Source organism: Hypanus sabinus, chromosome 18, assembly GCF_030144855.1.
Source record: "Hypanus sabinus isolate sHypSab1 chromosome 18, sHypSab1.hap1, whole genome shotgun sequence".
Classification (NCBI taxonomy): domain Eukaryota; kingdom Metazoa; phylum Chordata; class Chondrichthyes; order Myliobatiformes; family Dasyatidae; genus Hypanus; species Hypanus sabinus.
Genome location: NC_082723.1, coordinates 23791343 through 23818913, shown reverse-complemented (window position 1 = coordinate 23818913; position 27571 = coordinate 23791343). Strand labels below are relative to the sequence as shown.

General features: G+C 43.0%; 1 protein-coding gene across 2 annotated transcripts in view; it reads left to right on the top strand.

Moving 5' to 3' along the window:
• LOC132407417 (LIM/homeobox protein LMX-1.2) overlaps positions 1-10207 on the top strand; it is a 252261-nt gene extending 242054 nt beyond the window's left edge. For both annotated transcript variants that reach the window (XM_059993871.1, XM_059993872.1), the window contains exons 8-9: positions 1785-1946; positions 7500-10207. In XM_059993871.1, coding sequence (XP_059849854.1) covers positions 1785-1946; positions 7500-7657 — 320 coding nt within the window. In that variant the 3' untranslated portion in view covers positions 7658-10207. The remainder of the gene's footprint in view (positions 1-1784; positions 1947-7499) is intronic.
• The last annotated feature ends 17364 nt before the right edge of the window (positions 10208-27571 follow it).

Below are 27571 nucleotides of genomic sequence, written 5' to 3'. Positions count from 1 at the left end.
TGGCTCAAAGGCCTATTGTGTGCAGTACCTCTACAAAATAAAAAATAAAATTTGCATTTGCCAGTATTTGGCCCACATTGAACATAGATCATTACAAGATGTTATAGGCCCTTCGGCCCACAATGTGCCAACCTTTAACCTCTCCTATCCATGCACCTGTGAAATAACTTTTAAATGTTGTTAATGTACCTGCTTCAACCACTTCCTTCAGCAGCACATTCAACGTACGAATAAACCTCTGGGTGAAAAAAATTCCCTGCGGCTTTCTGTCAAATCTTTTCACTGTCATGTTAAACCTACCGCATGCCCCCGGTTCTTGATTCCCCAGCCCCGAGTTCACCCTGTCTCTGCCCCTTGTGATCTGGTACACATCCGGAAGATCACCCCTCATTCTCCTACACTCCCCGGGAGAAAGTCCTAGCCCGCTTGGTCTCCTTCCATAGCGCAACCCCTTGAGTCCTGACAACATCCTCATAAATCCTTTCTTCATTCTTTAAAGCTGAACAGTATGTCGGGAGGCAGAGGGACACTATAGGTAGAGTTGTGCTGCTGCATCACTCCACGAACCGGGTTCCAACCTCACCTAGAATGCTCTCTATGTGGAGTCTGCACGTTCTCCCTGCAATCATACGGATCCCCCCATCCTCCCGTGCTGCAGACCCCTCCCACTTCACCTTCTCATCGCTGCCATCAGGAAAGAGGCATGGGAGCCTCAGGATTCAGGAACAGTTACTACCCCTCCAAAGGGATAACTTCACTCACCCCAGCACTGAACTGTTCCCACAACCTGTGGGCTCACTTTCAAGAACTCTTCATCGCAATTTCTCAGTATCTATTACTATATATTATTATTATTTCTTTTTATTCTTACTGGCTACTGTGAATTACCCTTAAGGAAGGTGGGGGGGGCAGAAGAGTAAACAGGGTGGAGCTGGGCTTGTGTGTGTATGAGAGAGAGAGAGAGAGAGAGAGAGAGAGAGAGAGAGAAGGAGAGAGAAAGAGAGAGAGAGAGAGAGAGAGAGAGAGAGAGAGAGAGAGAGAGAGAAAGAGAGAGAGCAGGATTCAGGGAACTAAACGGGAGAATGTGAATTTCAGAAATGTTCCAGTCATGTGATAAGAAAAATTTAGGACAATGTAATTGAGTAGAAATGGATCAAAATATAAGTGCAATAAATATTATACACTGTGCCATAACATTTAAAAAGATAAAGGAATAAAATGAATTAGCCGATACATTTCCTTGGCTGGCACAGATGCAGGGGGATGAATGGCCACTTTCTCTGCCATAAATTTCTATGTTTCTGTGGTTGTGCCTTGAAGCTAGCAGACTGAAGAAAGTGTGAAAAATGTTTCCCATTGATGCTGCCCCAACTACTGCTCCTTCACTTTGGCAGTTTAATTTCCTTTAAATATTAAAATCTGTGTCTGTCCTAGATCATTTTAATTTAGATTACTTCTCTTGCCTGTGGTACAAACAGAATACAATATGAGGCGCCGTAAGGTACGGCTGATACCCCAGTCAGGGCATTTGCAGAGGATGCCTCGCTGTTGCAGTGGCTTGTAAATTATTAGAACCCATCAAGTTATCTGTAGTGGCATCTCCTCCTCATGTTCATCGCCTCGATTTATTGTCATGCACCTGTGAAAGATTAAAGCACTTTATTCAAACGGAAGGCTTGTTACTTTCCAGCAAGGAAGCAAATCCATTCGGTTTTAAAGACGCTTTTTCTTTAAGGCAGAAGGAAATGAGGGAACTTTCTGACGAATCTTCCTTTTGTTGGCAGAAGTGATGTCCAATAGAATGGATGGGGTGATAAACTCTTATGCTCCGCTCGCAGCCCCGCCGCAGCAGCTGGTGTCCATGGAGCAGAACGGGTACAACTCTGACCCCTTCCAGCAAGGTCTCACCCCTCCCCAGATGCCAGGGGATCACATGAACCCATATGGTAGGTGACTACTTTCTTATTTATTCAGTCAAATTGAGTGCCCATCTCTCAAAGTCTTTAAACACCTATCCTTCCTGGTCCTTGTTACTTGCTCGATTATCCCAGAGAGACCAACGTCAAGAATGAAGCATGTTACTGTAGTCGGATAAAGGCTAGAACAGGTAAGGACACAGATAGGCCAGGTATAAATATAGGTTGCTTATATAGGTCTCAAACACACACACAACCGCACGCACGTGCACACACACACACACACACACACACACACACACACACACACACCCCTTGCAAAAGTTCATTAAATCCTTTCTTAAATTAGGCCAGTAGAATTCCTTCATAATCCTGTTTACTGCCTTTCTCACTCCAAAGTGTCCCCCTAAAGGCATACTATGAGCCATGTTTAAAATCTGAGCCCTGTAAACTTTCGGGACCCCAACTTGATGTTCAATGGCCCAATATATACACACACCAAGTTGGAGGAGTTGTGGATAGTGTGGGCTGTCAGAGGTTACAGCGGGACATTGATAGGATGCAAAACTGGGCTGAGAAGTGGCAGATGGAGTTCAACCCAGATAAGTGTGAGGTGGTTCATTTTGGTAGGTCAAATATGATGGCAGAAGATAGCATTAATGGTAAGACTCTTGGCAGTGTGAAGGATCAGAGGGATCTTGGGGTCTGAGTCCATAGGATGCTCAAAGCTGCTGCGCAAGTTGACTCTGTGGTTAAGAAGGCGTATGGTGTATTGGCCTTCATCAACTGTGGTATTGAGTTTAAGAGCCGAGAGGTAATGTTGCAGCTGAATAGGACCCTGGTCAGACCCCACTTGGAGTACTGTGCTCTGTTCTGGTCGCCTCACTACAGGAAGGATGTGGAAGCCATAGAAAGGGTGCAGAGGAGATTTACAAGGATGTTGCTTGGATTGGGGAGCATGCCTTATGAGAATAGGCTGAGTGAACTGGGCCTTTTCTCCTTAGAGCGACGGAGGATGAGAGGTGACCTGATAGAGGTGAATAAGATGATGAGAGACATTGATCATGTGGATAGTCAGAGGCTTTTTCCCAGGGCTGAAATGGTCGCCACAAGAGGACACAGTTTTAAGGTGCTGGGGAGTAGGTACAGAGGAGATGTCGGGGTAAGTTTTTTATGCAGAGAGTGGTGAGTGCATGGAATGGGCTGCTGGGAACGGTGGTGAAGGCGGATACATTAGGGTCTTTTAAGAGACTTTTAGATAGGTATTTGGAGCTTAATAAAACAGAGGGTTATAGGTAAGTCTAGTAATTTCTGAGGTAGGGACATGTTTGGCACAACTTTGTGGGCCGAAGGGCCTGTACTGTGCTGTAGGTTTTCTATGTTTCTATGTTCTATGTTTCTAAAGTTCTGCCAGCCTGTTAACCTACTCCAAGATCAATCTAACCCTTTTCTCCCACATGGGCCTCCATTTTTCTTTCATTCATGTGCCTGTCTAAGAGTCTCTTAAATGCCTCTGATATGTCTGCCTCTGCCACCACCCCCGGCAGTGTGTTCCACACACCCACCACTCACTGTGTGTGAAAAAAAACTACCACACTTTCCTCCAGTTACCTTAAAATTAGCGATTTCTGCTCTGGGAAAGAGTCTCTGGCTGCCCAGACCATCTATGCATCATCAGCTTATAGATCTTTACCAAGTCACCTCTCATCCTCCTTCACTTCAAAGAGAAAAGCCTTAGCTCGCTCGACCTATGCTCTCTAATCCAGGCAAATCTCATCTGCACTCTCTCTAAAAACATCACATCTTTCCTTCAATGAGATGACCAGATCTGAGCACAATACTCTAAGATGTAGACTGAGATCACATAGGTGTATGTAAACCAGAAGCATTAATGCATGAGGAACATCTGTTCTGTCTGGGCCTGAACTCACTGAATGAAAAATGAAGGAGGATCTCATTAAAACATGTTGAATATTGAACGACCCAGAAAGAGTGGAGGATGTTTCCTATAGTGGGAGAGTCTAGGATCAGAGAACACAGCCTCAGAATAGAAGGTTGTCCCTATAGAACAGAGAAGAAGAAGAATTTCTTTAACTGGAGGGTGGTGAAATTGTGGAATTCATTGCCACTGATGGCCAAGGAGGCCAAATCACTGGGTGTATTTACAGTGGAGGCTGGGAATTTCTTGATTAGTCAGGGTGTCAAAGGTTACAGGGAGAAGGCAGCAAATGGTGGGGTTGAAGGGAACTAGAAGTCAGCCAATCCTGCAGAACAACAGTGAAGGGATAACTGTACTGATTTTGTGAAGTTATAATCAAATTCTTGGATAGATTACCCAGTCAGCTGATCTTTCCTCCACTCCATCCCTGCTTTTCCTAAAACCACAGTTATATCCTTGCTCTATAGTTCCAAATGATTTTGAGATCACTATTCTCTCTCATGGGGTTTAGCAGATACTGAGTATACTCTAGACCTTGGGCATATAACCATATAACAATTACAGCACGGAAACAGGCCATCTCGGCCCTTCTAGTCCGTGCCGAACGCTTACTCTCACCTAGTCCCACTGACCCGCACTCAGCCCATAACCCTCCATTCCTTTCCTGTCCATATACCTATCCAATTTTACTTTAAATGACAATACCGAACCTGCCTCTACCACTTCTGCTTGAAGTTCGTTCCACACAGCTATCACTCTCTTGAGTAAAGAAATTCCCCCTCGTCTTACCCCTAAACTTTTGCCCCCCAACTCTCAACTCATGTCCTCTTGTTTGAATCTCCCATACTCTCAATGGAAAAAGCCTATCCACGTTAACTCTATCTATCCCCCTCATAATTTTAAATACCTCCATCGTCCCCCCTCAACCTTTTATACTCCAAAGAATAAAGACCTAACTTGTTCAACCTTTCCCTGTAACTTAGGTGCTGAAACCCAGGTAACATTCTAGTAAATCTCCTCTGTACTCTCTCTATTTTGTTGACATCTTTCCTATAACTCAGTGACCAGAACTGTACACAATACTCCAAATTTGGCCTTACCAATGCCTTGTACAATTTTAACAGTACGTCCCAACTCCTATACTCAGTGCTCTGATTTATAAAGGGTAATGATTTATATAATCCTGAATCTCCACTGGTGGAGTGACACAATGACCATTTGACAGCTTGCCAAATGCACCTGAACTGTATTTAAAAACAGGTATTTTGAAAAACACTTAGATCTCCAGTAAACCACAATATTTAAAAAAAATAATTACAAAGATGTAGAAAATAATTGAAAGCATTAAGATTAGGTTGATTCAAGGTTTAAGTTAAATTATCAAATGTACGCTGAACCATACAGTGAAATGAAATTAACACAGCCAGTGGAGGGTAGGGGCAGCCCACACCACACATTCTGCTGGCAGCAGACCTGGCAGAACAACATATTGTTGCTGTGAAGTATGAGGCCTTAACGTAAACAGCCACTCAGATCCGGGTGATCATGACATTGTTTAACTTCCGGAATTGTGCAGAAGTCAGTAGCCAATCAACCTGAACACTGCCACGAACCAATAATTCCCCGTGGAAACACCCGATGAATAGCAGAACAATCCACACCCAGGCAGAGAGCCTCTGGGTTCATCCTTTCATGTTCTACCACCCAACCCTTCTTATTCTGAAATATTCCTGCTTCTTTTTAAGTTGCTCTCATTTTCATGTAATTTTTATTACTTATCAGTTAATCTTTAAATTTCTGCATTTCATGGCCATCTCAAGCACTGCGTAGAAGCCGTGAAGACATTAAAAATGAAAACGTTAAATGATTCAATGCTGTCAATTTTTTGCGTAGCGGTTAGTGCGATGCTATTACAGCTCGGGGCATCGGAGTTCGGAGTTCAATTCCGAACGTCCTCCGTAAGATTGTTTGTACATTCTTCCTGCGTGTGCGTGTGTTTCTTCCGAGTACTCCGATTTCATCCCACAATCCAAAGACGTTTGTGTTAGTAGGTTCACTGGGCGTTGTAAGTTGTCTTGTGATCAGGCGAGGGTCAGATCTGTGGGTTGCTGGGTGGCCTTGGCTCAGTGGGTCAGAAAAGCTGTATTTCAAACTGAAATTTACAAAATCTAACCCACTCTTCTTGTCTTCCTATAATTATAGAATTAGAGAAGATGTAGGAACCACATATCTATTTATGATCTGTCTATAAAGACCTTGAGATACAGGAGCAGAATTAGGCTATTTGGCCCATCGAGTCTGCTATGCCATTCCATCATGGCTGGTCCAATTTTCCTCTCAGCCCCAATCTCCTGCCTTCTCCCTGTATTCCTCCTCATCTCCATTCTAAAAGCACACTTGTCTATTCTGAGGCTGTGTCCTCTTGTCTTAGACCCTCCCACCATAGGAAACATCCTCTCCGCATCCAATCTATCTAAAGGCCTTTCACCACTCAATAGGTTTCAATGAGGTCATCTCTCATTCTTCTGAATTCTAGTGAGTACAGGCCCAGAGCCATCAAATGTTCTTCATATGACAAACCATTCAATCCTGGAATCATTTTCGTGAACCTCCTTTGAACCCTCTCCAGTTTCAGCACATCCTTTCTAAGATAAGGGGCCCAGAATTGTTCACAATACTCCAAGTGAGGCCGAACCACTGCTTTATAAACTCTCAACATTACATCCTTGCTTTTATAGTCCTTTTGAAATTAATGGTAACATCACATTTGCCTTCCTCTCCACAGACTCAACCTGCAAATTAACCTTTAGGGAATCTTGCACAAGGACTCCCAAGATTCTTTGCACCTCAGTTTTTTTAGTATTTTTCTCCATTTAGAAAATAGTCAACTCTTTCATTTCTTCTACAAAAGTGCATGACCATACACTTGCCACAACTGTATTCCATCTGCCATTTCTTCACCCATTGTCCTAATCCGTCTATGTCCTTCTGTAGCCTCTGGACATTCTCAAAACTACCTGCCCCTCCACCTATCTTTGTACTGTCTGCAAACTTTGCAACAAAACCATCAATTCCATCATCCAAATCGTTGACGTATAATGTAAAAAGAATCAGTCCCAACACAGTGGAACACCACTAGTCACTGGCAGCCAGTCAGAAAAGGCTCCCTTTATTCCCACTCTTTGCCTCCTGCCAATCAGCCACTGCTTTATCCACACTGATACACTCATGGGCGGCACCTTCTCAAAGGCCTTCTGAAAATACAAATACACAACACCTATTGATTTTCCTTTGTCTATCCTGCCTCTTATTCCTTCAAAGAATTCCAGCAGATTGGCCAGGCAGGATTTCCCTGAGGAACCCATGTGGACCACGGCCTATTTTATCTTGTGCATTATTGTTTTACATGAATTACGGAAGAGTCGAACGATTTTATTGTTGGTTTGCAATAAAGGGTTAACTGTACATTTTTGAGCTGGAATTCAGTAGGAAGTGTGACATACAGTGCAATAGTCCCTCAATGACTCTTAGCTTGTTTTCAAGCAGATAACAGAAGGAGCAGAGGCAGGAACATGCCTCTTGTGCTGATTCTCTAAATAAATAAGCCCAATGTAAATGTAACTGTCTCCGTTTTGTGATTTCAGGAAATGATTCCCTCTTTCATGACATCGATAGCGACACCTCCCTCACCAGCCTGAGTGACTGCTTCCTGGCTTCATCCGAGGTTAACCCCATGCAGGCTCGGGTGGGTAACCCCATCGACAGGCTTTACTCCATGCAGAACTCATACTTTGCCTCATGAAGGCCAGCAGGACTGCAGAATGAAAATCCCACCTGACAGATTGTGTTGACTTTAAACGGAGGGGTGGAGGGGAGAAACTGTATGGCCATAATCTCTTCTCATCCACTATTTCCCATGCGGCAGAGAAACTGACAGCAAGAAGACAATGAAAGTGACATACAAAAAGACAAATTCAATAGAATTGAAATCAACACAGCAATGAGAGCGTGGGTCACAGAAACTGCAGCTGCATTTCATTGTTTCAATGGTTTTATACAAATATTCCACAACTTATTGTCCTTAATTATTTACACAAATTTTGGACCTCTCTTTCCTGCCCTGCTGCCATCCTCCGTTCAATATTTTTAATGGGAACTGGATCTCAAAGATCAAAGAACATTTTACACACTGATTCTCCAAACAATGTAACAGAGGTTAGAAATTCTCATATGCCTGCTTTTATCTTACTGAGCCAGATAGAATGCGTATAGTAGAGAGGGAATTGATGTGGTCTGTGCTGTCTTCATCTTTGCATGATTCTTCTATCTCATGCCATAGCCAACTCCATCATTAGGCAACAAAAGGCAATTCTCACTCTCTACATATATATCTCCCCATTCCTCTCTCTCTCCCGCTCTCTCTCTCCTCCTCCCCCTCTCACCCTCCCGCTCCCTCTCCTCTCTCCTTCCCTCCCTTTCTCCCTCCCTCTCCCTCTCCTTCCCACATTCCCTCTCTCCCTCCCTCTCCCTCCTCCTTTCCTTCTCTCCCTCTCTCCCTGTCCCTCCCTCCTTCTCTCCCTCCTGCCCTCTCTCCCTCCCTCTCCATGGTTTTATTTTTGCTCTGTTTTGCTAACACCTGCCACGTGGATGGCCTGCTCAGACTTAATTCTTAGCCTGGTTTTGTGTGCCCGGTCAGCTGACATACTGCTTCAGAAAATATACCCCAAATGAGGTAATACAGTGGCCAAATGTACTTCCCGTCAAAGAGGTATTGCTCAATGATCAGTGGGAATATACACTCCCTGGCCACTTTATCTTTCTGTATCTAATAGAGACCATGTTCATGGACTTTCACTCCATTTTAAGTTTCAATATGTTCTGCATTCAGAGATGCTTTTCTGCACGTCACTGTGGTTATTTGAGTTACTGTCAGCTTGAACCAGTCTGGCCATTCTCCTCTGACCTCTCTCAATTTTGCCCACAGAACTGCCGCTCACTGGATGTTTTTTTGTTTCTCGCACTATTCTCTGTAAACTCGAGAGACTGTGCGTAAAAATCTCAGGAAGTCAGCAGTTTCTGAGATACTCAAACCACCCCGTCTGGCACCAACAATCATTCCACAGTCAAAGTCATTTAGATCACATTTCTTCCCCATTCTGATGTTTGGTCTGAACAACAACTGAACCTCTTGACAGTGCCTGCATGCTCTTATGCATTGAGTTGCTGCCACATGATTGGTTGATTAGATATTTGCCTTAATGAGCAGGTGTACCTAATAAAATGGCTTAAGAGTGTACATCAATTAAAACTGGAGATGCATTAGCAAACTGCCCATGAAAAACCCTCCCTTCCCCATTTCCATCATAATTAATCAAATAATTAGGACATTGGACCCCAAAATCAACTTTGAGTTTGATGTCTTGTTGTGTCACATCACTATGTATCCATAGCAACTCCAGGAAAGGTCCTCAGAGAAGCAGAGTAAAGATAACCCTTAGTAGCCAGCCTTGTCTTTGCTCCCCCTGAAGTCTGGCTGCAAGTCACTTGTTTTCTGATGGTTAATTACAGTATTAATATGTGTTCTGAAAGCTTATATATTTTCCAGTTCAGAAGCTCTGAAAGAAAGAATAAGGGTACTCTTGTGATGGTTCTCCCCGTCTCACGGTAATCTTTATGCTTTTGACCCGCAAGTTCCAGTAACAGATTATGTCTGAAGGTAGCCTCTGACCTTTTAGATAATGTTTGCCTCATTTGGGGACTGCCACAGGGACAGTATGATTGCTCGAGTGAGGATAATGCGCATTACTGACGCATTACTTTAAAGCAAAAGATAAATTGACAAAATCCTGACAGGCGCTCTTAGCATCTGATGCATCCACTGAGGCTGTGTGCCATTGATTATACATTTGGGACTTAGAAGTTTGCAGGTCAAGGTAACCGCAGTTTATTACTCTGTCTTCATAATGATTGCTTTGTAGCATGTCTGGGGAGGAAAGCTGGCCTTGTTACTGTATAGATGCATCATATTACGGTACTGTGCAAATGTGTTACGCACATGTAAAAATAATCCTGTAAAGCGAAGATGCTTTCAAAAATTATTAAATGAAAAGTTTCAAAATATCAAAAATAATTACTATAAAGAACAGTAAACGTTAAAAAAATCTAAATCAAATTAATATATGGTGTGACCACTCTTTACCTTTAAAGCTGCGTCAATTTTCTTAGCAAACGCGAGGAAATCTGCAGATGCTGGAAATTCGAACAACACACACAAAATGCCGGTGGAACACAGCAGGCCAGGCAGCATATATAGGGAGAAGCACTGTCGACGTTTCAGGCCGAGACCTGACAAAGGGCCTCAGCCTGAAACATCGATAGTGCTTCTCCCTATAGATGCTGCCTGGCCTGCTGCGTTCCACCGGCATTTTGTGTGTTTCAATTTTCTCAGGTATGCTGCCGTGCAGTTGTATAAGAAATTCGGCTGGTAGGTTGTTCTAAGCATCTTGGAGATCTTGCCACAGTTCTTCTGCAGACTTTGGCTGTCCTCCTTGCTTCTGCCCCTCTGGGTAATCCCAGAAAGCTTCGATGATGTTGAGATCAGGGCTCTGTGGAGGCCATACCATTTGAAACCATATAAAAAAATCTAGGGTGCCTAAGACTTTTGCACCGTACTGTATTTGACAATGTGAAATGGAGAGCGAGTTTATAAATCTGGCAGGAGTAAAAAATATTGGGATTGGCGAGGCTGGAGCACCATGGGAGGGGTGTGGGACAGGTGGCAGAGAGGGAGTGCCAGGGGTAGGAGGGGGTGTCATGGGTGCAGACACACCCAGCTCTGAGACACCAAGCAAGATCATTTGATTCCAAACAATTGGTTCATTGATCATTATAGAATGTCTCTCTGGTGCTTCCCACTCCCTCCCCTTTTCCCAACCATGATTCCCCTCCCCCTGTCCCCTTTCCACTCTCAGTCCACAATAGAGACCCACGTCAGAATCAGGTTTATCATCACTCACATACGTCATGAAATTTGATTATCCTTTGCGGCTGCAGTACAGTGCAATACATAAAATTACTACAGTACCATGCAAAAGTCTTGGGCACATATATATTTTGCTAGGGTGCTGAAGATTTTTGCATAGTCTGTAAATATTAATATTTTTGAGAACAATATTTCCTGTGCCATTCGGTATGTTAAATGCCTTGATTTAACAATAAGCATCTCACTCTAATACTTCAGATTATATCTGAGATCAAGAACTGTTCAGTAAATAGACCTTGCTTCACACTACTTGTCAGGAATAGTAAGGAGGTAATTTCCCAACATGTTTTTGTAATGTTTTCTTTCGAATTTTTCCAGGATGTTATTGTTCATTAAAATTGACATATTTGTCGGCAGTTATAATGCTGAAAAAATACTGCATTAGTCAACAAATAAAACCAACAGAGTCAGTTGAAGAACCCATTAAATCAGCACAGAATGGAAATGAGTTCTAGGTTCATAAGACCATAAAATGTAGGAAAAGAATTAGGCCATTCAGCCCATCGAGTCTGCTCAGCCATTCCATCATGGCTGATTTCCCTCATAACCCCATTCTCCAGCTTCTCCCTATAAACTATGATGACTTTACTAATCATGAACCTACCAATCTCCATTTTAAATATACCCGATGACTTATCCTCCCCAGTCGTCTGTGGCAATAAGTACCAGAGATTCATCATCCTCTGGCTAAAGAACTTCCTCCTCATCTCTGTTCTAATGGATGTCCTTCTTATCTTAGGCTGTGCCCTAGACTTTCCCACTATAGGAAACATCCTCTCCATGTCTATCTAGGCCTTTCAATATTTGGTCAGTTTCAATGAGACCCCTCTCCCATTCTTCTAAACTCCCTTGCTAAACAAGAACCTAACAACTTTTGATTTAAATATGCCCAGTGAGTTGGCCTCCCCAGCCATCACTGAAGAATTTTTTTCTAAGTTAATCGAAGAATCTTTTCGTCACTCCTCATGATTTGGTGTTTAGGACTGGGCAGAGTGTCAGAAGTAACTGTGGGGTGTAATCCAGTGGCCCGACTTTGAAATGAGAACATTCCCCAGGATGGCATCTCTCTGAATATGTTTCCGCTGTATGTTCATGAAAATGGGTATAATATAAATTCTGTATAAAATTATGTACAGCGAATTTTCTTACAGTTTGATGTGCCAGTAGCTTAGAACAAAAGATAAGGAAATCTCCCTCTCCTTTACTAAAGGTCAAGTTCATTATTTCAGTATGGCTGTATGTATTGTAAATTTATATATTCTGTATTTATGTTAGAACCAGTGTAGAAATTTTATAGTTGTGTCTGTCACCAACTTGTAAACAAGCCTGTGCTAACACGTGTAGATTTATCTTCTTTTTGTTTTCCCAGTGATATCATTTAACCACTTTTCTGGTTTCCTGGTCCTTCCCCAGCTTTTCAGGCATGAGAACTTCCATTGTGTTTAGAACATATTTTATTATTTAAATTACTTGTCTTTTTTTTAAATTATTTATTAGCGGTTTTTTTTGAGTTTTTTGTGTGGCATTGTTAAAAAGAAGCGGAGGATTTGATCAGTACAACCTCTTGTATCACAATAACCACCTCATGTTGTTTTGGACTCTGTAACACTGCACTCTTGAGTAGTTTGTCTGTCTGTATATGCGACTTCCTGGTAATTTTATAGATAAAGCCCTCATTTGGAAATTACCACAGTGAAGCTCAAGAGATTGAGATGTATTTATAAAACAATTAAAAATTAGTTTCATCATGACAGTGTCTGATCTATGGAAATGTTGTACAATAAAGAAGTTTACACTGAGTGCAGACTGATGTTTCCATCGAGGAACCCGTAAAGCAGCTCAGATTAAACGCCCACGGAAACACGCATGAATATCGAATTGCCATTACACTGATATTGTTTGCAAAGTATCAGGATGGGATTGAAAACCAGTTTATCTACACACACTGGCCACTTTATTACATACCCACTGTGCCTAATAAAGTGGCCACTGTGTGTCTGTTCACGGTCTTCTGCTGCTGTAGCCCGTCCACTTCAAGACTCGATGTGTTCTGCATTCAGAGATGCTCTTCTGCACACCACTGCTGTAACGTGTGGTTATTTGAGTTACTGTCACCTTCCTGTCAGCTTGAACCAGTCTGGCCATTCACCTCTGACCTCTCTCATTAACAGGGCATTTTCAGCCTCAGAACTGCCAATCACTGGATCATTTTTGCTTTTACACCATTCTCTATAAACGCTAGAGTAGGGGGTTCCCAACCTGTTGTCCACTGGCCTCTTACTTAATAGCACTGGTCCATGGCATAGAAAAGGTTGGGAACGCCAGCTGTAGAGAATCGTGAATGAAAACCCCAGAAGATCAGCAGCTTCTGAGATCCTCAAATCACCCTGTCTGGCGCCAACAACCATACCAAAGTCACTTGGATCACATTTCTTCCCCGTTCTGATGTTTGGTCTGAACAACAACTGAACCCCCTGACCATGTTTGCATTGGGTTGCTGCCACATGATTGGCTGATCAGATATCTGCATTAGCGAGCAGGTGTACGTAATAAAGCAGCCACTGAGTACATAACAGCTGGGCAAAAACAAAGGGAGTGAATTAAGGAATTTTGACTACAGGTAAAAATACCTCTGTGAGAGCTACAGGCACTAGATGTTTGCACCTGGGCCCTTTATAAGGGGTTAGACAGCTTAGCATTCTAATTGGCAGTCACACGCTTCACAGCCCATCCAGTGAGTTGTAAATCTGATTATCTGCTCAAGTGATGAGTTCAAACAGCTTTACAAAGATCTGCTTTAATGATCTCTGTCTTATCTTAATTCCAGTTTTATCTATTCTGGCATTTATCCTTTTGATAGCCGCGTGCCAATCTTAATGCACACTTCAACAGGTTTTCTGCCCGCTGAGCTGGTTTGCTGATTGTTTACTTGCCTGGCATGTATTAGTTTTTGTCTGATTGGAGGCTTGGGGGCTATGATGGACTGACAGGAATTTCACTCTTTGATTGTGCAGTACTGTGCAAAAGTCTTATACACACACACAGAAACTTTTGCAGAGTACTGTATCCATCAACATGGAGCAGAGAGTGAGTTTGTAAACCTGGTGAGGGTGGAGTGCTGCAGGAGGGGTGTGGGACAGGTGGCAGAGAAGGAGTGCCAGGGGCAAGGGGGTGGCACAGGTAAGGACACACCCAGCCCTGAGACACCTGGCAAGGTCACTTGATTCCAATTTGTTTATTGATCATTATAGAATGTCCCTCTGGTGCTTTCTGCCCCCTCCACTTGCCCTTTCCCCTTTCCCAACTATGATTCCCTTCTCCCACTCTCAGTCCACAATAGGGACCCATATCAGAATCAGGTTTATCATCACTCACATTCGTCATGACATTAGTTTTTGCAGCAGCGGTACAGTGCAATAGATACAATTAGTACTGTACTGTGCAAAAGTCGTAGGCTCTCTAGCTATATACATGTGCCTAAGACTTTTGCATATTACTGTATGAGTTAGCAAATGTACTTCACTTGTCCCCACAAGTCTGTCCTGAAATCAAATAAGGGCATTTGATGGTAACCTGAACTTTGACTGTAAAGTTATAGAACACCACAGTACCGAATCAGGCCATTCACCTGTCCAGTCTGTGCTGAACTATTATTCTGCCTAGCCCAATCGGCCTGCATCCCGACAATAGCCCTCGGTACCTCTCCCATCCAATCCTCTCTTAGATGTTGAAATCCAATTCCCATCCACTGGCAGCTCACCTCCACATTCTCACCACCCTCTAAGTCAGGCGTTCCCAACCTTTTTTATGCCCTGGACCCCAAACATTAACCTAAGGGTCCGTGGATCCCAGGTTGGGAACCCCTGCTTAAAGTGAAGTCGTTCCCCTTCTGTTTCCCTTAAACATGTCACTTTCCACCGTTAACTCACGGCTCTGTTAACCAAACTTCCCACTAATTTCTTTTTTACATCAACCGTTGTTCAGAGCAGGAGATGTTTGCATGGCCTGAAAAGTGTGCTGCCCTTTAAATGTTTAAACGTTAAGAAAATTCCTGCTGCGCAGCAACAAAGGCTGTGTTACCGCGCGGGAGCGTTTCGGTTACCGCGCGGCCGCCCAGCTGCTCAGCTCAGAGGAAACAGGCTCGAAGGGCCGAATGGTCTACTTCTGCAACTATTGTCTATTGAAACACGCACAAAACGCTGGAGGAACTCAGCAGGTCAGGCAGCGTCTATGGAGAGGAATAAAGAGTTGACCCTTCCATCAGGGCTGGAAAAGAAGAGGACGAAAGTCAGAATAAGAAGGTGGGGAAGGGGGAGGAGTGCAAGCTGGCAGGTGATAGGTGAGACCTGGTGAGGGGGAAGGTAGGTGTGTGGGGGAGGAGGGATGAAATGAGAAGTTGGGAGGTGATAGGTAGAAGAGGAAAAGGGCTGAAGAAGAAGGAATGTAATAGGACAGGAGAATGGACAAAGGGGAGGAATGTAAAACACACACACAATACTGGAGGAACTCAGCAGGTTAAGCAGCGTCAATGGAAAGGAATAAACAGTTAGTACATCAGAATGAGACTGTTTACCAGGTCTATCTGACTATGATTTCAACAGGACTTTATTTGACACTAGTGGCATCTTTCACCCCCTTGTTTATCATGGTTTGGTACTATCTTCATCTCAGGAATGAAAGGGTTAATATATGAGGAGGATGTGATGGCTCTTGACCTGTACTCAATGGAGCTTCTTAGAAGGAAGCGGGGAGATCTCGTGGAAACCTACCAAATATTGAAAGGTCTTGATACAGTGGATGTGGAAAGGATGTTTCCTATAGTGGGAAGCTAAGACCAAAAGGCACAGCCTCAGAATAGAAGAACATCCCTTCAGAACAGAGATAAGGAGAAATTTCTTCAGCCAGAGGCAGGTGAATCTGTGGAATTCATTGCCACAGACAGCTGTGGAGGTCAAATCATTGGGTGTATTTAAAACCCTGGTTGATAGGTTGATTGGTGAGGGCGCCAGAGGTTATGGGGAGAAGGCAGGAAAATGGGGTTTGAGTGAGATAATAAATCAGCCATGGTGGAATGGCAGAACAGACTCAATAGTCTGAATGGCTTAATGCAACTCCTATATCTTACAGTCCTACGGAACCTCTAGGCATCAGCTAGAACACTCCTTTACAACTCCCTGAAGTCCTGATTCCTACACTCCCCTAAAACTCACAAGGCTCCGATTCCCATGTTCCTTTCACACTTAAAAGGTTCATTTGGAATGTTACTATAACTATGCATAATACCGGAACAAAGAGTGAGTTAGAGAGTTTTGAGATATTAATAGAAATGACATCCAAATGTCTGGAAAATGTGCCAATCCAATGCCACAGTCTGGAGTGAACGTACAGTATTGAACGCACCAGATGATACAAGATGAATGCAACAGTTGTATATAATGATACAAGGCACTGATAAAGTAAGAAAATGTGATTATTGAAGTATGCATATGTCACCATATACAACCTTGAGATTCATTTTCTTGCAGGCATTCACTGGGAAAAAAAGAAATACAATAGAATTAATGGAAAAACTATCCATAAACAAAGACTGCCAGACAACCAACACGCAAAAGAGCACAAACTGTGCAAATAATAAAAAAACAAATCTGAGATTGTGTCCTTGAAAGTGAGGCTGTAGGTCAAGGAATCAGTCAAAGATGGGGTGAGTGAAGTTATCCACACTGGTTCAGGAGTCTGAAGGCTGGAGGATAATAACGGTTCCTGAACAGCCAGCAGCTTTTTTTTATCAGAGTAGAAATTACTAACATGAGAGGGCATAATTTTTAGGTGATTAGAAGTAAGTTTAGAGGGGTGTCAGAGATAGGTTTGTGACACAGAGCGTGGGCGCGTGGAGTGCATCACTAGGAGTGGTGGTAAAGGCAAATTCATTAGGGACATTTATGAGGTTTTTGCATAGGCACATGTGTGCAGGAAAAATGCTAGGCTATGTGGGGGTGATGGGTTAGATTGATCCTAGAGCAGGTTAAAGGTCGGCATTTCGTCATGAGCCAGTACTGTGCTGTACTGCTTGATGTTCTACGGTGTATATCACCACAGCAACAAGCCCTCGGCCTATGTGTTGCACCAGAATAATTAGAATAATTTTGACTAACTAAACTAATTTCTCCTGCCTACCAAATCTATTATAATATCCCTCCATTCTCTGCACATTCATGTGCTTGTCTTAGAGCTTCTTATATGCCTCTGAAAATCATTCAAGCAAATTAGGCCATTCAGCCCATTGAGGCTGCTCCACCATTCCATCATGATGGATTCATTATCCCTCTCAACCCCATTCTCCTGCCTTTTCTCCATAACCTTCGACGCCTTTAAACTTCCGCATTAAATATACTCAGTCATTTGGCCTCCACAGATGTCTGAAGCAATGAATTACTAAGATTTACCATCCACTAGCTAAAGAAATTCCTATTATCTCTGTTCTAAAGGGATGTCCTTCTATTCTCTGGTGCCAGACTCCCCCTCTACAGGAACCATCCTCTCCAAATCCACTCTATCTAGGCCTTTCAATATTATATAGGTTTCAATGTGATCCCCATTTATTCTTCTAAACTCCAGTGAGTACAGGGCCAGAGCCATCAAATGTTCCTCAGACATCAACTCTTTTATTTCCTGGATCATTTTTGTGAACACCCTCTGAACCTTCTCCAATGCTTCTCCAATCCTTTCTTAAATGAGGGGTCCAAAATTGCTCACAATACTCCAAGTGTGGTCTGACCGATGCCTTATAAGGGCCCTACTACCACCCCTGGCAGAGCATTCCAGACACCCACCACTCTCTGTGCAAAAAACTTGCACGCACATCTCCTTTGAACTTTCCCCTCTCACCTTAAGTTCCGATATTAGATATCACAGCCCTAGAAAAAGGTTGCTGGCTGCCTACTTGATCTCTGACTCATAAAGTTTCATAAATTTCAATCAGGTCTTCCCTCAACCTCTGCCACTCCAGAGAAAATAACCCTAGTTTGTTTAACTTCTCCTTATAACAGACAGTTACAAGCTCAAAGTTCAACATAAATGTATGATCAGAGTAACTCCATATACACCCCTGAGATTCATTTTCTGGTGGCCATACTCAATAAATCCACAGTAGGATAATAACCATAATAGAATCAATGAAAGACCGCACCAACCTGGGTGTTCAACCAGTGTGTAAAAGACAACAAACTGTGCAAAGGCATAAAGAAAGAAATAATAATAAAATAATAATAATAATAATAAATAAGCAATAAATATTGAGTCATGAGATGAATATTCCTTGAAAGTGAGTCCATAGGTTGTGGAATGGTTCAATGATGGGGTGAGTGAAGTTATCCCCTTTGGTTCAAGAGCCTAATGGTTAAGGTGTAATAACTGTTCCTGAACCTGATGGTGTGAGCCCTGAGGCTCCTGTACTTCTTCCTGATGGCAGCATTGAGAAGGGAGCATGGCCTGGGTGCTGAGGGTCCCTGATGATGGACGCTGCTTTCCTGCGACAGCATTTCATGTGGATGTGCTCAATGGTGGGAGGGCTTTACCCATGATGGAATGGACCATATCTACTACTTTCTGCAGGATTTTACATTCAAGGGCATTATTAGTATTTCTTTGAATTGACTTTATTTCTTATATCCTTCACGTACACGAGGAGTAAAAATATTTATGTTACATCACCATATAAATGTGCAAAGTGCAATCATAGTCATTTATAATAATTTATTATAAATAGAACAGTCAATATAATATACTCAAGTCAGCGTGAGTTCATAAGTCTGATGGCCTGGTGGAAGAAGCTGTCCCAGCGCCTGTTGGTCCTGGCTTTTATGCTGTGGTACCATTTCCCGGATGGTAGCAGCTGGAATAGATTGTGATTGGGATGTCTTGGGTCCCCAGTGATCCTACGACCTGTCCTTGTAAATGCATAGCCTGCTGTCTTTTACACACTGCTTGAATGTCCAAATTGGTGCGGTCTTTCATTGATCCTATTATGGTTATTATTCTATTATGGATTTACTATGTATGCCCACAAGAAAATGAATTTCAATGTAGTATATGGTAACATATAGGTAATTTGATTATAAATTTACATTGAAGTTTGAATTCGGAATCATGCAGTGAATTGTGTCATTTGCATTAACAACCAACAAGGTCTAATGATGTGCTGGGGGCAGCTCACAACTGTCACCGCACATTCCGATGCCAACATAGCGTGCCTGCTGTACTCAGCAGAACAACACAGAACACAACGAAACAGAACAAAGTGACAAAGTGTGTCTTTCTGGATTTTTGACATTTCTACCCTGGCAATAAAGATTATGACTCTCCAGCTTCTCTTAATTTTATTAACTTCAGATTATACATGGAATTAATATCAGCTCGTTTGGATATAAAATTTAGGCCAGGGCTTGTTTATCTCAAGCTCAAGCAATCTTTTTAACATGTATAAATATGACTATTAAGAGTAGTAGTGGGATCCCCCGATTCGCGTATGTTGCTCTCCCTTAATGGAGAACACCTGTGCATGGTTTTGTTTAACATGGGGAGGCTGATGTAGGGGAAGCCACCACACGGTCCTTGACAGATTGGGGCCAAGGCCCAGTGGCATGGAGTGCAAAATGACTGGGACCTTCACTGCTGCAGCCTTCCTCCGCCTTCTCAGCCATTGTGCGGTGTCACCATCTTCTGCTAGCTCTTCCCTTGAAGTCATGGTTGGATTGCTGTTTGTCTGGAGCCTTGCCCCTTGACCTTATCACCATTGGTGACCCTACCAGGAGCTCAGCTCCAGACAGCATCACTCTCAGGATCTCAGGACCACACAAGCCTCTCCACCACCAGGTGACATTGCTTGGAGAAGGATCACTACTGTCCAACATCATGGATAGCTACAATTCAACTATGCTGAACATGGCTGTTCTGAAACTGCCAGCTTATTGTACTGCACCGTGACCACATCATTAAGTACCTCGTTGACCACTGATTGTATGTCGTGATCTTCTGCTGCTGTAGCCCATCCACTTCGAAGTTCAATGTGTTGTGCATTCAGAGATGCTCTTCTGAACACCAATGTCATAACGTGTGGTTATTTAAGTTACTGTTGCATTCCTGTTAGGTTGAACCAGTCAGGCCATTCTCCTCTGACCTCTCTCATTAACAATGCATTTTCACCCACAGAACTACTGCTCAATGGATGTTTTTTGTGTTCCGCACCATTCTCATACAGTCATGGAGGCACGGAGAAGCACAGCACAGAAACAGGCCACCTGGCCTATCTAGTCCATGCCAAAACCGTTTACACTGCCTACTCCCATTGACCTGCTAGGGGTCATAACCCTCCACACCCCTATTATCCATGTACCTACCTAAACTTCCCTTAATTGTTAAAATCAAGCTCGCATGCACCACTTGAGCTGGCAGTTCATTTCACACTCTCATGTTCTTATTCTCTGTAAACTGTAGAGAAGGAGCACCCAAACTTGGGGTCCACAGAACACTCAGTTAATGGTAGGGTTCTATGACATAAAGATGTCGGGATCCCCAGCTCTAGTGACCGTGGTCCGTGAAAATCCCAGGTGATCAGCGGTTTTGGAGGTTCTCAAACCGCTCCATTTGGCACCAACAATGAGTGCAGGGTCAAAGTCACTTAGATCACAGTTTCTCCCCATTCTGGTGTTTGGCCTGGACATCAGAATTGAACCTCTTGACCATGTCTAGACTGTAGAACATTACAGCACAGAAACAGGCTTTTTGGCTCTTCTTGGCTGTGCTGAACCATTTTTCTCCCACTGACCTGCACCTGGCCCATATCCCTCCATACACCTCTCATCTATGTACCTGTCTAAGTTTTTCTTAAATGTTAAAAGTGAGCCCGCATTTACCACTTCATCTGGCAGCTCATTCCACACTCCCACCATTCTCTGTGTGAAGAAGCCCCCCTAATGTTCCCTTTAAACTTTTCCCCCTTCACCCTTAACCCATGTCCTCTGGTTTTTTTCTCCCCTAGCCTCAGTGGAAAAAGCCTGCTTGCATTCATTCTATCTATATCCATCATAATTTTATACACCTCTATCAAATCTCCCCTTATTCTCCTATGCTCCAGGGAATAAAGTCCTAACCTATTCAACCTTTCTCTGTAACTCAGTTTCTCAAGTCCCGGCAACATCCTTGTAAACCTTCTCTGCACTCTTTCAACCTTATTAATATCTTTCCTGTAATTCAGTGACCAAAACTGCACACAATACTCCAAGTTCGGCCTCACCAATGCCTTATATAACCTCATCATAACATTCCAAGTCTTATACTCAATACTTTGATTTATAAAGGCCAATGTACCAAAAGCTCTCTTTACTACCCTATCTACCTGTGATGCCACTTTTAGGGAATTTTGCATCTGTACTCCTAGATCCCTCTGTTCTACTGCACTCCTCAGTGCCCTACCACTTACCTTGTATGTTCTACCTTGGTTTGCCTTTCCAAAGTGCAATACCTCACACTTGTCTGTACTAAACTCCATCTACCATTTTCAGCCCATTTTTCCAGCTGGTCCAAATCCCTCTGCAAGCTTTGAAATCCTTTCTCACTGTCCACTGCACCTCCAATCTTTGTATCATCAGCAAATTTGCTGATCCAATTTACTACATTATCATCTAGATCATTGATATAGATGACAAATAACAATGTACCCAGTACTGATCCCTGTGGCACACCACTAGTCACAGGCCTCCACTCAGAGAAGCAATCCTCCACTACCACTCTCTGGCTTCTCCCATTGAGCCAATGTCTAATCCAATTTACTACCTCACCAAGTATACCTAGCGACTGAATCTTCCTAACTAACCTCCCATGCGGGGCCTTGTCAAAGACTTTACTGAAGTCCATGTAGATAACGTCCACTACCTTCCCTTCATCCACTTTCCTGGTAACCTCCTCGAAAAACTCTAATAGATTTGTTAAACATGATCTACTACGCACAAAGCCGTGTTGACTCTCCCTAATAAATCCCTGTCTATCTAAATACTTGCAGATCCTATCTCTTAGTACTCCTTCCAATAATTTACCTACTCCTGACGTCAAACTTACCAGTCTATAATTTCCTGGATTACTTTTAGAGCCTTTTTTAAACAACAGAACTACATGAGCTATCTTCCAATCCTCTGGCACCTCACCCATGGATACCAACATTTTAAATATATCTGCCAGGGCCCCTGCAATTTCAACAGTAGTCTCTTTCAAGGTCCGAGGGAATACCCTGTCAGGTCCTGGGGATTTATCTACTCTGGTTTGCCTCAATATAGAAAGCGCCACCTCTTCTTCAATCTGTATAGGTTCCATGACCTCACTACTTGTTTGCCTTATTTCCATAGACTCCATGCCAGTTTCCTTAGTAAATACAGACACAAAAAACCCATTTAAGATCTCCCCCATTTCTTTTGGTTCCATACATAGCCAACCACTCTGATCTTCAAGAGGACCAATTTTATCCCTTACAATCCTTTTGCTCTTAATATACCTGTAGAAGCTCTTTGGATTATCCTTCACCTTGACTGCCAAAGCTACGTCATGTCTTCTTTTAGCTCTCCTGACTTCTTGCTTAAGTATTTTTTTGCACTTTTTATATTCCTCAAGCACCTTATTTGCTCCCTATTTCCTATACATGTCATACATCTCTCTCTTCTTCTTCATCAGAGTTCCAATATCCTTAGAGAACCAAGGTTCCTTATTCTTATTCGCTTTGCCTTTAATTCTGACAGGAACATACAAACTCTGCACTCTCAAAATTTCTCCTTTGAAGGCCTCCCACTTACCAATCACATCCTTGCCAGAGAACAACCTGTCCCAATCCGTGCTTTTAGATCCTTTCTCATTTCTTCAAATTTGGCCTTTTTCCAGTTTAGAACCTCAGCCCGAGGACCAGATCTATCTTTATCCATGATCAAGTTGAAACTAATGGTGTTATGATCATGCTGTTTGTTGGGAGCTGCAGCTGGATGCACTTCTTGCAGGTGTCGTTGACAGGGAGACCAGAGGTCTCCCTGACTTCCCACATCCTGCAAGAAGAGCATTCCAACATCCTGCCTGGCATTCTCTCTACTCTAAACAGGACAAAACTTACTGGAACCTACCCTCGCCTCTGCCTGTTCACGCCAAAGCCTGTTGAGCCAAAGCCGTCCCACTCTGACTCAGTCCACTCTGACAATGGCCGTTTTATATGGTGGTCTTTTTTTAAACCTTTGGCATGCTACATCACACACTGGTGCAGTCTAGCCTCTTTTCCCCAAGCAGTAAAAAAAAAGACTTCTCTCCGAGATGCCTTTAGTCCTTCACTCTCAGCTGCTTGCTCCGAAGCTTCTACATGCTTTTATGCTGCCACCTGATTGGCTGATTAGATACTTACTTTAAAAAACTTTAAAATAAGTGGCTACTGAGTACACAAAGTAACCGGAATCTCACCACAAATCTGTCAGTTGTGCAGGATAACTTCCAAAGCTCTGATCAAGTTTGCAAAATACACGAAGGTGAAATGATTATAGAAATGCTTTGTGTTTACTACCAAACATGCAGAACTGACCAAGATTTATGAGAATCTTTGGGTTTATTGATACAATTACTCTGTTTCCTTCATACTTATCTCATTCAACAGTCCTGATGAAGGTATGATGGCCTGTTGATGGAAATTAGCTCTGATGCACAATCATCATCATTAGCTGCCATATCTCATGACACAGGTGATCATGATTGTTCTTGGCAAATTTTCTACAGAAGTAGTTTGCCATCGCCTTCTTCTAGGAATTGTCCTTACAAGACGGGTGACCCCAGCCATTATCAATACTCCAGAGACTGCCTGGCGTCAGTGGTTGCATAACCAGGGCTTGTGATATGCATCAGCTGCTCTCATGACTTCACGCGACCCTGATCGGGGGCTAAGTAGGTGCTTCACTTTGCCCAAGGGTGACCTGCAGGTGAACAGAGGGAATGAGGGCCTTACAAATCAATTAGCGGAGATGTATCTCCACTCTGTCATGCCACAGATGCAGTGTCCCCCTCCAAAAACAAAAGGCCAATCGGCGAAAGTACACTGATTCAATAATAGTAATAGTAAACACAAGAAATTTTGTAAATGCTGAAAATCCAACACAACACACACAAAATGCTGGAGGAACTCAGCAGGTCAAACAGTATCCATGGAAATGAACCAACAGCCGACGTTTTGGGCTGAGACTCTTCCTCAGGATTGGAAAGGAAAGGTAAAGATGCTAGAATAAAAAGCAGAAGGGTGGCGAAGGAGGATATCTAGAAGATGATGGGTGAAGCCAGGTGGGTGGGAATGGTAAATAGTAATTTATTTATGGAGCGCTTTTCATAAAGACTATATACTGTCATTCTAAGTGCTTTACAATGGGATAAAGTGCAAACATGAAAGTAATGAACAAAATGTTGTTAGTTAAAATCAAGCTTAAATAAATAGATTTTGTGTTGGCATTTAAAAGTGTCACCTTTGATGGGGTACATGGTCGGGTACTAAAGACCTGTGCTGATCAACTGGCTGGAGTGTTCACTGATGACTTCAGCCTCTCACTTCAGCAGTCTGAGGCACCCACCTGCTTCAAGCAGGCTTCAGTTATACTAAGAAGAACAAGGTAACATGCAACATTGACGATTATCCAGTAGCGCTTACATCCACTGTGATGAAGTCTTTTGAGAGGATGGTGATGAAACATGTCAACTTCTCCCTGAGAAGCGACTTTGATCCACTGCAATTTGCTGACCGGTACAACAGGTCCACGGCTGATGCCATTTTGTTGGCTCTTCACTCAACCCTGGAACATCTGGACAGCAAAGATACATACATCAGGATGCCCTTTATCAACCACAATGCCATTATCCCCTCAAAACTAATCAATAAGAATCAACACCTTGGTCTCAATACATCCTTGTGCAATTCCATTCTCAATTTCCTCACCTGCACACCCCAGTCAGTTCAGATTGGCAACAATATCCCCTCCTCAACCTTCATCAGTACAGGGGCACCACAAGGTGTGAGCTTATCTCCTGCTCTACTTGCTTTACAGTTCTGACTGTGTGTCTAAGCATAGCTCCAATACCATATTCAAGTTTGCTGACGCCATTGCCCAAATCAAAGGTGGTGACGAATCAGCATACAGGAGGGAGATTGAAAATCTGGCTGAGTGATGCCACAACAACAACAACTAACTCAATGTCAGAAAGACCAAGGAGCCGATTATTGCCTTCAGGGGAACGAAACCAGAGGTCCATGAACCAGTCCTCATTTGGGGGGTGAGGTGGGGTCAGAGGTGGAGAGGGTCAGCAACTTTAAGTTCGTCAGTGTTATTATTTCAGAAGATCTGTCCTGGGTCCAGCACCAAAGTGCAATTCAGAAGAAAGCACAGCAGTGCCTCTACTTACTTAGAAGTTTGTGAAGATTCAACACAAGATCTAAAACTTTGACACACTTCTTTAGATGTGTGGTGGAGAGTGTATTGGCTGGCTGCATCACAGCCTGGTATGGAAACACCAATGTCCATGAATGGAAAACCCTACAAAAAGTAGTGGATACGGCCCAGTTCATCATGTGTAAAGCCCTCCCCACCGTTGAGTACATCTACACGGAGAGCTGTCACAGGAAAGCATTTTACATCCCACCAGCCAGGCCATGCTCTCTTCTCACTGCTGCCATCAGGTAGAAGGTACAGGAGCCTCAGGACTCACATCACCAGGTTCAGGAACAGTTACTACCCCTCAGGCTCTTGAACCAGAGTGGATAATTTCACTCAACTTCACTCACCCCATCACTGAATTGTTCCTACAATCTATGGACTCACATTCAAGGATTCTTCATCTTCTTCTCTCGATATTTATTGCTTTTTTTTCTTTTATATTTGCACAGTTTGTTGTACTTTGCATATTGGCTATTCGTCTGTCCTGTTCGGTACGGGCTTTCATTGATTCTCTTGGATTTACTGTGGATGCCCAGAAGAAAGCAACTCTCAGGTTAGTATATGGTAACATACAGTGCCTATAAAAAGTATTCAACACCCCCTCGAAGTTTTCATGTTTCATTGTTTTAACTTGGCTTGTTTTGACACTGATCAACAGAAAGGTTCTTTCGTGTCAAAGTGAAAATGTATCTCTACAAATTGGTGTAAACTTATTACAATTATTAAACACAAAATAATTAATTGCATAATTGCACACTCCTTTCAAGTTGAAGTTCAGTAGATGCACCTTTGGTAGCAATTACAGCCTTGAGTCTGTGTGGATGGGTCTCTAAAAGCTTTGTACATCTGGACACTGCAATTTTTCCCTATTCTTCTGCGCAAAACTGCTCAAGTTCTATCAGATTGCTTGGGGATCATGACTGAACAGTCGTTTACAAGTCCACCCACAAATTCTCAATTGGATTGAGGTCTGGACTCTGACTTGACCACTCCAAGACATTTTTTCTAAGCCATTGTGTGTAGCTTTGGCTTTATGCTTGGGGTCATTGACTTCCTGGAAAACATATCTCCCAAGTTGAAATACTTTCGCAGACTGCATTAGGATTTTCCTCCAGGACTTCCCTGTATTTTGCTGCATTCATTTCGCCCTCTGCCTCCACAAGCCTTCCAGGGCCTGCTGCAGTGAAGCATCCCCGCAGCATGATGCAGCCACCTCCATGCTTCACGGTAGGGATGGTGTGTATTTGATGATGTGTAGTGTTTAGCTTACGTCAAATGTAGCATTTAGTCTGATGGCCAAGAAGTTCAATTTTGGTTTCATCAGACCAGAGAACCTTCCTCCAGCTGACTTCAGAGTCTCCCACACGCCTTCTGGCAAACTCTAGCCAAGATTTCATGTGAGTTTTTCAACAGTGGCTTTCTCTTTGCCACTCTCCCATAAAATTGCGACTGGTGAAGCATCCTGGGCAACAGTTGTTGAATGCAGTCTCTCCCATCTCAGCCACTGAAGCTTGTAACTCCTCCAGAGCAGTCATAGATTTCTTGGTGGTCTCCCTCACTAGTCCCCTTCTAGCACCATCACTCAGGTTTTGAGGACGGCCTTCTCTAGGCAGATTTATAGCTGTGCCATGTTCTTTCCATTTCTTGATTATTGATGTAACTGTACTCAAGGGATATTCAGTGACCTGGAAATTTTCTTGTATCCATCTCCTGACTTGTGCTTTTCAACAACCTTTTTGCAGAGTTGCTTCAGGTGTACTTTTGTGTTCATGCTGTAGTTTTTGCCAGGATACTGACTCACCTGCAGTTGGACTTTCCAGATACAGGTGTAGTTTTACTACAGTCAGTGGAAACACCTTGACTGCACGCAGGTCTCCAAGAACGGATTGCCATTTAATTAATCATGTGACTTCTAACACCAATTGGCTGATGATTTGGTGTGTCATATTAAAAGGGGGGGGGGGTGAATACTTATGCAATCAATTAGATGCTTTTGGATGGCCAGTAAAAAGTGCATTGCAGTAATCTAGTCTATTCGATATAAAGGCATGAATTAGTTTTTCAGCAGCGTTACTTTACAGGAACAGACATACCTGTACCTATGCAATATTTCTCAAGTGTAGCAATGCTGCTCTGGTCAGTCCCTTTATGGAGGATTTAAAATTCAAATCTGAATCAAGGATTC